Source organism: Sinocyclocheilus grahami, unplaced genomic scaffold, assembly GCF_001515645.1.
Source record: "Sinocyclocheilus grahami isolate Dianchi unplaced genomic scaffold, SAMN03320097.WGS_v1.1 scaffold1258.1, whole genome shotgun sequence".
Classification (NCBI taxonomy): domain Eukaryota; kingdom Metazoa; phylum Chordata; class Actinopteri; order Cypriniformes; family Cyprinidae; genus Sinocyclocheilus; species Sinocyclocheilus grahami.
In genome coordinates this window covers 3,738-15,614 of record NW_015506437.1, presented here as the reverse complement: position 1 = coordinate 15,614, position 11,877 = coordinate 3,738, and the positions used below count along the sequence as shown (strand labels likewise).

Sequence of the window (11,877 nt, the reverse complement as noted above, 5' to 3'; positions counted from 1 at the left end):
TCCATCAATGTGTAGTGGACCAAACAAGGGTTATTTTGATATCAGCATGGTACCAATGGGGTTACATTATCTAATAATTCTATCATGACGCATGCATAAAACAGTATGCAATACAAAAACAAATATACAACAACAGTAATAATACACATGATGTCCTGGGGTATACATGTTCACTCATAGCAAGGTTTGTTTATGAATTAATGAAAGAAGTCCTTTTCTATGGGCAGTGCGTGTCTGTTTCAGAGGTAGTTAAGTAAGAGGCAGACTCTCACTCTTAGCACCGTTTTTTACCCGAGTTATGAAATCCTGCTCTGGTCACTCTACAACAACACAAGTCAGATTCACCACATCAGACCAGGGGAAACATCCTAAATATGGCTATATTCAGTGTTTTTACATTTAGATATATCTAATATTTAAGAGTTTCTCCTTTTGTTGGATTTACATGTTTGACCGGTTTCTTCTTTAAAGAAAGGGATGTAATTGTTGGATTGTAAGAGATTGGAGATTGCATTATTTAAATAAAAATCAGGGGAAACACATTTAATTGCAATTTTTATTAGCACTGTTCATATTTTGTGATTATTAATAATAATTATTATTATTATCACTTAAAAATTAAACAAATCAATAAAGAAATATCACCCTAATACTATTGAACTGTGAATTTTTATTTAAATAAGAATGAAAAAAAAACGTATTATTGTTTTGGTGGAAAAACGCAGAGAAACTTCTCTTTTGAAATGCACCACTTTTGTTGACAACAAAAGTTTGAGGAGATGTTCTGCACATACTGAATTTTCAAACGCAGGTTTTAAGCGACTCGGTGTTTGCAGAGGTGAAGCTCATGTGCGCTTTACTGTGATCATGCAGCACATCTGATTACATATTTATATGATTACAGTGCAGTCTTTGCAGTTTGATAATCACGCTAACCCATATCGTGCTCTCAGACATTGTTAGAATTAATATTAAAAAGTTACCGGCCTAACGAGTAACCCTCATTTGGTGCTTGGCGAGTGTTAACTATGGGCCCTGCTCAGACTGCTAGAGAAGGAATGAGATGATTAGAGTCTCTTCACTGACTGAGATCATCAGCATCTCTCTGTCAGGCGTTCACCTCAGACTGTAGAGCACGTTTCCGTCGGGATACACGCGTAGCATCAAGTTGTCTGTTGTCGTGTCGTGGATGAAAGATCTTTTGGAATGAACAAAGAACATGTCGGGCACCCAGATCTTCTTCACCAGCCGGCTGTCGAACGTCATGCTTTGATTATTGCTGCTCTGGAAGGACAAGCGCTCGTCTTTCCAGTAATGCCTCAAATACAGTGTCATGGTGAAATCCTGAGGAGAAACAGCAGCTGGTGAAAACACGGAGCAATTACAGCAGATGTTAGAGTCACTCGAGGTTTTACCTGATCTCTGGCATGAAGCTAAGCATTGTAATGATTAATAACCAGCAAACAACACTGACTAACCATTTGATTGAATGACTACATCTTCTTTAGTGAAAACAAAAGTCCCACAATATAATTACAGTCCCAAGCATTATCAGTGGTGGAGCGTTACAGTATTTTTACTGCCACTGCATTTAATAAAACCACATCAGTCCGTGTTATGTTAACTGTATAACTCAATGGGGGGTTTCCATTAAGAGCAATACTGAATCAAACTTAAGCATTAATTATTATTTTCTCACTCTTTCTCCGCTGTCTCTTTGCAATGGCTGTAGAAATAGTCGTTCATTCTTAATTTGGGCACAGACATGTTGAAACGACTTTCACAGTCAATTTGATTCAACTCATGTTTCACTGTTTCTTACTGTCATTGTAGGCTTAGGCTACTTTTGGAATGAATGTTAATGAATAAACAAGTTAATAAAATGTATTTTCAAATGTATTTCTTGGGCTACACAGCAGGGCAGCAGTAATGTCCATGATAACGATGTAGTGAAGCAGACGATTCTTTTCAGTGAATGTGTCTGTCGATTCAATCATTCACAATAATAATGGCATGCTCTTAATCAAGCGCTCACCATGTCAGCCTCAGAGATGGTGTCGAGACTCTCAACCTGAACATCCACACCTACTGGGATCGGAGGTCCTGTAAGAGCACAGGCAAAGACAACACTCTTATATTACAGAGATATTACAGTAGCGCAGCGCTCTCTCTCTGTGAGCTGCAGGATCTGTGGCCTATTTTAGCTCAGACTCACTATCGTCTGTGACACGAGCGCTCAAACACAAGTGGGTCACGACCAGTCAAACATCTGGACACCCGGCTCTGTTTTCCTTTCCTCCAGAGCTCATGTAAAGAGTGTTGTAATGTTATCAGCATAAAGAAACTGGTGCTCTTCTCTGCAGTGGAAGCTGGATTACGAGGTGTTTTCACATGCAGCGTCACCGTGGGTTTGATTCCCAGGGAATGCATGAACTGATAGAAATGCACACCTTTGAACTAAAGAGTCTGACAAATACATAAATGTGTGCATGTTGTTTTAAACAGAGTTGCGTACACGTCTCACCTCCAAACGCTGGTCTCATTGTAAAGTCATGGTCATCTATCCTCAACAGCTGCTCAGATTTGGTCATAGGAGACTTTGTCATGTCTGGACTTCTTCTGAAGATTGGGCTACAATCACAATAAGAGTAGAACTATTAGACAAATAGCAGCTGTATTTTCAGCATCATTACTCCAGTCTTCAGTGTCACATGATCTTCAGAAATCAGTATAATATGCTGCTTTAGATTACTAAATTTTTAGATTACTAAAGTCTTACTGATCCACATTTTACCGGTAGAGTGTGTATATATATATATATATATACACAACTATAGAACCAAATTACTAACAAAAGACTGTATAAAGATCCAAATTGAATAATGTTGTACCTGCCAGACTTGTGGGCTCCTCCATCCACTCGTGTCGTTTCTCTCCGTAATCTGTGAGGAACAAAAAGAGAATGAAATGAAGTTCTGCTGAATCAATAGGATCCGCAGGCCTTTCTCCTGCATTTCTGCACTGATTCAGTGAAGCGGATGTAAACTTGATCGCATGTGTTCAGAGCTGAGAGGACTGCACTCATATTGCTCACATTTGACGAAATATTGAACAAACGAACACACAAACGCACAGGTGTCGCACTTCATCTGTGATATTGATCATTTGCGAGGCTGTTTCTTCAGTGTTTGCTTTAGTGCAGCACACATTTGTACTTTTCAATCTCTTCCAGCTTGTGTTGAACAGAATAAGTCCCGAGCGTGCATCACATACATCTGAACTGTTTTAAAGCCTCATCATTATGTGCAGATGACAGCTGAGCCGCAGAAGAAGCCGTGATGTTTGATGTGATGTTGCTGGCTGCGGCCGCTCACAGGCAGCTGGTTAATAATCCGCTCGGCAGAAATCCTCTCTGTTCTCCAGAGCAAACCAGCAGTGTGTCTCCTCCAACACTCGTCTGACTGATGTCTGTTACTGGCATGAAACCGTGCAGGGAGATAAAGGATCGTTATCATTATAACTTTCTTTGTTCTATGCGTTGTTTCATGATGGGAGAAACTACAACTCTATTAGAAAAGCGAGCTATCGTTTCCCATCAGAGCTGATTTCATTCCTTTGCACTCGACAGGCCGCATTCACAACAGCAGTATTACCTGCTTTGCTTGTAGGGCTCCTGTCTGGGACCTCTTCTGTGGGCCAATCTTCCGGCGGCGCCCAGCACACAGACGCAGATGAACACAAACACAGTCTCCAGCTGCATGGTGCTCATATCCCTGTTCAGTGTTCACATCCTCGGTGCTCTGCAGCCCGAACGAACACGGACGTCTGTCCTGTTAACATCACACAGCTTAATCTCCACACTGGGAAAAGCAATTTGGACTAAACCCATAAATCCTTGAGCGTCAGATGGCACAGATTTGATCCCTCCAGTGGTGGATGCGCTCTGCTCGTGATGCACCACTTCAAACCAATTCTCCTAATGATACTGTGCTCTGCATGTCTCTGGCGAGGTCAGTCGTGAGGATGCTGCGCAGACAGACAGGTGCTGCTGACGAGAGAGACACTCGAGCTTCTTCTGCCTGCTGGCCTCATGCAGTCTGTGTACATCTGCGTCTGAAAAACACAGCTGAGACGTTCCCTCCACATAGACTGTGTGTCTCAATAAAACACATTTTTCTGATAAAAGAAAGGAAGGAAATTTTTGTCATTGCGTTGAACATCACTACCACATTCCCAAATCTCTGGGTAAATGGGTGACTGTAATTCACATCTAGTAATTGCAAGGACTGATGCATGGCAGGCAGAAGAAAACAATGGCAGAGCAGTTGCTGTGGAATTATGAAATGAAAAAGCATGTGATAATCCTGAGCATCATCACAGAGAAGAGTAAGGGAAGAGTCACTGAGTAGATTCAGCTCGAGAGTGCTCCTCTTCCTCAACAAAGCCATTTCATGAGATGAGAAACCTTGTATAGCAGTCTCACTAAATTAATCAAGCAGTGGCATCTACGCTAATGTTCGTTTTTTTGTTTTCTTTCTGACCCGTGGGATTCTGGTCCCGGACACTTCGGGGTCCCGCCTCAGTCCAGCCGGATGTTCTGGTGCTGTGCTATATGTCTGACGAGCACAATCACAACCTGTGCCAAGAGACTGTCATAACTCAACAATTAACTGTTCCGTGTAGGCTGTTTTCTCCCAAAGCTTATCTATCTATCACCAAACTGAGTTTTTTCCTTGTCGCAGCCGCCTTTGTCTTGCTCACTGGGGGGGCTAAAGCACTAAAAAGGAATTATGGATTTACACCACAAAATAAGTAATTATTTATCACATACAGTGGAGATCAAAATTAGAGAACAATTTCTAAACTTCAAGCCAAGGTCACTGCTTAGTCCTATTTGAAGTACAGGAGCAGAAGGGGAGTTTTTAAAGCATATTTCATAAATTAATTGTATTCTGAAGCACAGTATAAAATAAAATGGATTTGCTCGCCAGTTCAGCGTTGAACAGGGTAAGGATCTATCTCTGCACGTGTAAGAGAAGTCGAACTCTGCAGTGACCAAACCTCTCATCAGAAGAAAGAATCAAAAGGCTAGACTCATCTTTGCTGAGGAGCATGTTGTGTGGAGAGAGGAGAACTGCTCCAGAGTTCACGTTAGAGATGAGAGCAAGTTTACTTTATTTGGGTCTGATGGGAAACATTTTGTTCAGCATCAAACTGAGGAAAGACTGAAGCCCGAGTGCGTAAAGAAGTCAGTGAAAGGTGGAGGTGGCAGTGTCATGGTCATGAGTTGGGTCTCTTACACAGATACATGGCAGGTGAATGCAAATATTCATCAGAAACATGCAGTTCCTTCCCTGCAAGCATCTCCCAATCAAGATAAAGCTCCCGTCACACTGCAAAACAGATAAAGCAGTTCCTTGAAGCTGAAAACACTGAAATTATGAAATGGCCGGCCCAGAGTCCTAATCTAAACCCGACTGAAAATCTCGACAAAGTTCTGGCAGAGAAACCCCCTACAGTTACTGAACTATGGAAGAGAGTGGAAGAAGAGTGGACCGAGATCACGGCAGCGCAGTGAGAAACTAGTGAAGTCCTGCAGATGTGCTGAAGTCACTCAAAAAAAGGTTTGAAGCGATGTGTATGTGAAAAGCACTATACAAATAAACCTAACTTAACTTGATCATGAATTGAGGAAGGGAGATAAGATCACAACACCAGCTATGATTTTCTCATTTTCTGACCAATGGCATTCAAAGCCAAACCTTCATGTATTTACATTTTATGTTGATTGTTCATGGAAGTGTGTTTCTGCTACCTTTCAATGTATGGATTTACCAAGTTTATTGAATTGTGCTTATTCTAATTTGATGTTATTGTATGCTTTGTTTCGGACCACACACAAAACACCACTGTACTTGTTTGCACTTATGTGCTCACGCTTTAGTGAAACTTTGATGTGGTGAAAATAAAGCGTTTAAGAACTTCCAAGCTGCTTCTCCATGTCTCTAACCGGATAACTGTGGTGAACTAGTCCTTCACTGGCAACCCCAAACCAGTTTTCTTTGAACAGACCCTAAGATATGGAGGAGGTTTTTGGAGCTTGTCCATGACACCAGCATCTGCATGTTTTTCTGGACAGGTTTGAATCCACAGATAAAAGCACATCCGGACCAGAGATGACTCTTGATGGACATGCATGGAGCACCTGGACTGGGTCCTGTTTCATTGCGGATCCCCTTGCAATCCGTGAGATACAGGAGGATCACAACACTCTGCCTGCAGCACAGACTTCCGGTCCATCATCTGCACCTCATCCCTCCACCCCTTCTGCTACGTCGGGCTCCTCCTTCCCTCTGGTTCTGCCTCAGTCCTCAGTCGCTCCAGCTCCGCCTCAGTCCTCACCCGGGCTCCATCTTGTCTGCTCTTTGCTGTGACACCGCCCTGCCCTCCAGGACTTTTGGTGTCTCCCGGCCTCTGCAGTTCATGAGAAAACCAAGAGACAAGGGAGCAGAACTGAGAACATGGATGATACGTCCAACAGTGGATAAACAACAGACAATGAACACTGGAAACACAAGGGCTTATATTCACAGGGGTGAAGAAGACACAGCTGAAAACAAATCAAACTAATCACAGAGGAAACAGGAACCATGCAAAACTAGTTTAACAGAGGTCCTCCTTTAAGGAGCGGATTCTAGATGCTCCACAAAAATGAAAATAGCAATATAAAACAAACAGTCCAGGAGGGTGGTGGAGCAGAAGAAGACAAGGGGGATAGTATATCTTTTTAAGTCACAAACAAATAAATATCTTTTTAAGCACGTTCTCGCTATAGCCAATCACGTGTTGCTTTACAATCAGGGCGGTCTCGTCCTGAAATAAATTCATTCATCTCCTTTGGCTCAAATAAGAAATATAAGGGCCATAAAAATTGGTATAGTAAAAGATGTTTAAAACTGGATTTTGTTAGACCATTAGACTGCGTATCAAGCCAAGCCACAGGATTATAATTAACGTGCCTTTGAAAATGCCAGAGAAACAGCGCTTTAAATCACGGCTATGGGAGCAATGCTGGATACAAACACGTTATGGAAGCGTCATGTTATTCAAGATGGAAAGAAAGGCGTCAATAAGTAACTTACTAATGAACAGCAATGTGGATCTAACAATGTATGAAGCATTATAAATAATATTTTCAAACATTAATTAAAAGTATTACAAAGTTGCCATTGTTTGGGCAGGAAAACATATATGTGGGTTCTTTTTTAAATGTGGTGCAGGTGTGTTGAATATAAATGCATATACATGTAAGACGAGATATTGGTTAAAACACTTGATCACGCAAACAATATTTCATATAAAACAGACTTACTAGTTTTAATGCCATATATTTGTCACCGCAATTGTGCTTTAAAAGTCCCATGTCACCTCGTCCAGTGTAGACTGATTATGAATTATCAAGTTGTGTATAATCCTGAGTTTATCCTCATGCACTGATCCTGAAGGAAAAGAAGCCTTACACTCCAACAATCTTTTGGAAACATGATTTTTTAACCACAACCACTTTAGCCATTACAAACAGCACTTAAGCTCAGTTTGAACGAAGTGTCCATGGAATGCAGTTCCTTACAGGGGTGCAAAATGAATCTGTCTTTGACTGGCTATAGCGAGAACATGCTACGATTGGTCAGCGAAGTGAGGCTGTTATCTGATTGGCTTGAGTAGACGGTGGGTGGAGTCCACGCATTTGTGGATTGGTGTGTGTCTCGATGCAAGAAATGTTTCAAAATCCACAAATGCACAGCGAGTGATCCACAAATGAATGCCAGGCAAAGTTGTGTTTGTGACTTAAAAAGATATTTGTGAATATGTTTTTTATTTGCGAATTGCATTTTATTTATTTGTGAATTTATTTCATGTTTGTGAAACGCTAAGATTTATTTGTGGATCTCATTCTATTTATTCGTCAATATGTTTAATTTTTGTTAATCTCTTTACATTTATTTGTGGATCATAATCTATTTATTTGGAATAAAGCAACAATTCTACCCCCATAGTTTACTAACTGCTTCATTTGACGTGTTTGTGTTTTGGGGGACTTTTATTGTGACATGTTTGGACGTGTCGTAGTTTCCGGCTGTTCCGGCTCTTCCGGCATCACACTTTCAAACATGGAGTCTATTTTCCACGAAAAAGTAAGAATCGCGTTTTAGCGATTTATATTTATGACTTATATTTATGTATCTCACATGTGCTCGACCCGATAATGAGAGATTGGTCTGCGTGTCAGCGCGTGCTTACGCGAATGGGCTCGCTCGGGTTTATATGAGTGCTTCTTGGACTTTTATCGACTGTCAACAATCCGAAATGGGCTGAAAATCTTTAGAAATGTTTGTTTACTGTCACTTTCATTATTCTCCTGTTGTGTTTCTGATTGCGTTTCTGTAAACACCACAGTAACTACGCTTACAAGCACGTACCATAGCACTTAATGATACACTGGTGCTGAATGAACATCACGTGACTGATCCTGAAGTCCAGACTAGTTCTGAGAGTGGCCTGCACTACATGTGCGCTGAAGTACTGAAGCAATGCTGGGCTATTATGGGATGTGCTTCAGTGATGGTGCTGTAAGACGAAGATCTGAAATAAGCATGCTAGCAGTGTAAACGAGTGGCTCAGACAGCGCTGGAGCACTGATGCATGATGCGCACGTGACTATTACTGTGCTGCTTATGGTACTGAAATACTGCAGTATTGATCAGTTATGATAGAAACAGACATTACACAGGAGTGTAATTACACTGTCTCCCCTCTTGTGATGAGTGCCAAGCAGAGGAGGCTGACTTGCCTCATACTCTTATTTTCTGTCATGAGCTACAGGGATTCTGGTGTGAGGTTTGTAATGCAAACCTGGAAACAGACCCAGTGCTCATATTATTAGGACTCTCTAATCATGCACATTCAGTGAGCAGTGCTCAACAGGAGTTCCTTCGGTATTGTTCGATAACAGTCAAGAAGCTGTTAAAGGTTGCCAAACTATGGCTTGAGGACCTTGCATGTAATGTGTGTTTGTGTGCATATGAGAAAACTAATGTTGCAAGGTTATTCGATGACTGAATATAAACATATTTTTATAAAGTGCCATTGTTGATGTGTGTGTGTGTGTGTGTGTGTGTGTGTGTTTCAGCAAGAGGGCTCTCTGTGTGCGCAGCACTGCTTGAACAACCTGCTGCAGGGAGAGTACTTCAGTCCGGTGGAGCTGTCGGCCATCGCGCAGCAGCTGGACGAGGAGGAGCGCGTGCGCATGGCTGAAGGAGGCGTTCAGACGGAGGAGTACAGGACCTTTCTGCAGGTGCTACACACACGGCCCGCTTCAAACTACAAGTGCCACTGTTATGCGTGATCACAGTCTTGATATGCTTGTGTTCTACCTTCTGTAGCAACCGTCGGGAAACATGGATGACAGCGGCTTCTTCTCCATTCAGGTGAGGCACGGGGAAGCGGTTTAGTGCAGTGATGTGGACATGGGAGAACACTGCAGCTGCACTGCTTCTCAATTCATGTTCCTGGTCTTTTTGTGCATGATTTCCAAAGAATAACAACATGTTCGTCTTTCGTCATACTCTAAAGACTCGCTTCGCCTCTAAAACAGCTTATTTTTCATAATGTACCCATCTGATGGTCTAAGTCTGGGTTGCGCTCAGTGTTTCATGTCGACTCTTCTGCACGGCTCTGTGCTTTGATGGTGTGTTTGATGGTGTGTTTGGATGGTGTGGTTTGATGGTGTGTTTGATGGTGTGTTTGAGCGGATATGCTGTGTTTTGATGGTGTGTTTTGATGGTGTGTTTGATGGTGTGTTGGATGGTGTGTGTCATCAGTGTGATTTTTATCTCAAAAGAAATGATTTTTATTTTTATTTACAACTCCAGGGGACCACTACTTTCATTATATATTTCATATTTATTTGGCGTTTAGTTTATGTCATTTACGTCATATATTAAATAGTTATGAATACATTATTGTATTTTAAATGGTAAAAAAACAGTTTTGACCTCAAAATAAAGCACTTTCCGTCTGTACATGGCTGTGGGACGAGCAGTTTGTGGTGCTTGGAGTTCTTTATAATTAGTTAAAAAGAAATATTGCCACATTGATTGCTCAAGAAGGTTTAATGGTTCAAATAACACAGTGTCATTTTAAAATGCATAATAAAAATTGTGACCCTAAAGTGTTTTTCAAGTGTAAGGTTTCTGTAAAGGCTAGGGACAGAAAAATGGACATTTCCATAGAATGACACACTGTCAATAACTGTACGATTACAGTAAAATATAATAAATTTTGTGGTTTAATATGCAATAAAAACGAGCATTTAACAAGCTGTTTCAGCTGACGAGCGCTTGTGTTTTGGGAGACTTTTATTATGACATGTTTCCGGCTGTCCGTCACTCACACTCAAACATGGAGTCTATTTTCCACGAAAAAGTAAGAATCGCGTTTTAGCGAATTATATTCATGACTTCTATGTTTTTCACACGTTCATCGCCCGTAAATGAGAGATTTGTCTGCGTGTCTTTACACGAATGGGTTTATATGAAGGGTTCTTGGACTGTCAGCAATCAGAAATGGACTGATATGTTTGTTTACTGTCAGTGTGCGTCGCTTTCATCATTCTCCTGTGTCTGTAAACCTCACAGTAGCTGTGTGTACAGACATGTAGCGTTACCATGCCACTTTATTATCATCATACACCGCAGCACTGATGCATGATGCGCACGTGACTATTACTGTGCTGCTTATGGTACTGAAATACTGCAGTATTGATCAGTTATGATAGAAACAGACATTACACAGGAGTGTAATTACACTGTCTCCCCTCTTGTGATGAGTGCCAAGCAGAGGAGGCTGACTTGCCTCATACTCTTATTTTCTGTCATGAGCTACAGGGATTCTGGTGTGAGGTTTGTAATGCAAACCTGGAAACAGACCCAGTGCTCATATTATTAGGACTCTCTAATCATGCACATTCAGTGAGCAGTGCTCAACAGGAGTTCCTTCGGTATTGTTCGATAACAGTCAAGAAGCTGTTAAAGGTTGCCAAACTATGGCTTGAGGACCTTGCATGTAATGTGTGTTTGTGTGCATATGAGAAAACTAATGTTGCAAGGTTATTCGATGACTGAATATAAACATATTTTTATAAAGTGCCATTGTTGATGTGTGTGTGTGTGTGTGTGTGTGTGTGTGTTTCAGCAAGAGGGCTCTCTGTGTGCGCAGCACTGCTTGAACAACCTGCTGCAGGGAGAGTACTTCAGTCCGGTGGAGCTGTCGGCCATCGCGCAGCAGCTGGACGAGGAGGAGCGCGTGCGCATGGCTGAAGGAGGCGTTCAGACGGAGGAGTACAGGACCTTTCTGCAGGTGCTACACACACGGCCCGCTTCAAACTACAAGTGCCACTGTTATGCGTGATCACAGTCTTGATATGCTTGTGTTCTACTTTCTGTAGCAACCGTCGGGAAACATGGATGACAGCGGCTTCTTCTCCATTCAGGTGAGGCACGGGGAAGCGGTTTAGTGCAGTGATGTGGACATGGGAGAACACTGCAGCTGCACTGCTTCTCAATTCATGTTCCTGGTCTTTTTGTGCATGATTTCCAAAGAATAACAACATGTTCGTCTTTCGTCATACTCTAAAGACTCGCTTCGCCTCTGAAACAGCTTATTTTTCATAATGTACCCATCTGATGGTCTGAGTCTGGGTTGCGCTCAGTGTTTCATGTCGACTCTTCTGCACGGCTCTGTGCTTTGATGGTGTGTTTGATGGTGTGTTTGGATGGTGTGTTTGAGCGGATGTGCTGTGTTTTGATGGTGTGTTTG

At 41.8% G+C, this 11,877-nt stretch overlaps 3 protein-coding genes across 4 annotated transcripts in view; 2 read left to right on the top strand and 1 right to left on the bottom strand.

Annotated features, from left to right (window-relative positions):
* LOC107568571 (gamma-aminobutyric acid receptor subunit rho-1-like) overlaps positions 1-4,074 on the bottom strand; it is a 4,366-nt gene extending 292 nt beyond the window's left edge. The window contains exons 1-5 of one of the 2 annotated variants that reach the window (XM_016254535.1): positions 3,654-4,074; positions 2,892-2,942; positions 2,525-2,631; positions 2,036-2,103; positions 1,121-1,344 (exon numbers count right to left, since the gene is read on the bottom strand). In XM_016254535.1, coding sequence (XP_016110021.1) covers positions 1,121-1,344; positions 2,036-2,103; positions 2,525-2,631; positions 2,892-2,942; positions 3,654-3,769 — 566 coding nt within the window. In that variant the 5' untranslated portion in view covers positions 3,770-4,074. Of the gene's footprint in view, positions 1-1,120; positions 1,362-2,035; positions 2,104-2,524; positions 2,632-2,891; positions 2,943-3,653 lie in introns of those variants that run through there. The other variant, XM_016254536.1, reaches the window with a different exon arrangement.
* Positions 4,075-8,116: 4,042 nt separating this feature from the next.
* On the top strand, positions 8,117-9,562 carry LOC107568572 (ataxin-3-like). Its single transcript, XM_016254537.1, has 3 exons — positions 8,117-8,195; positions 9,191-9,355; positions 9,444-9,562. The coding sequence occupies exons 1-3, from the start codon at positions 8,172-8,174 to the stop codon at positions 9,510-9,512; spliced, it is 258 nt and encodes an 85-aa protein (XP_016110023.1). The 5' UTR covers positions 8,117-8,171; the 3' UTR covers positions 9,513-9,562.
* An 857-nt stretch (positions 9,563-10,419) lies between these two features.
* LOC107568569 (ataxin-3-like) lies at positions 10,420-11,871 on the top strand. Its single transcript, XM_016254532.1, has 3 exons — positions 10,420-10,485; positions 11,254-11,418; positions 11,507-11,871. Exons 1-3 carry the CDS (start codon positions 10,429-10,431, stop codon positions 11,573-11,575), a joined length of 291 nt encoding a protein of 96 aa, XP_016110018.1. The 5' UTR covers positions 10,420-10,428; the 3' UTR covers positions 11,576-11,871.
* Positions 11,872-11,877: the final 6 nt, after the last annotated feature.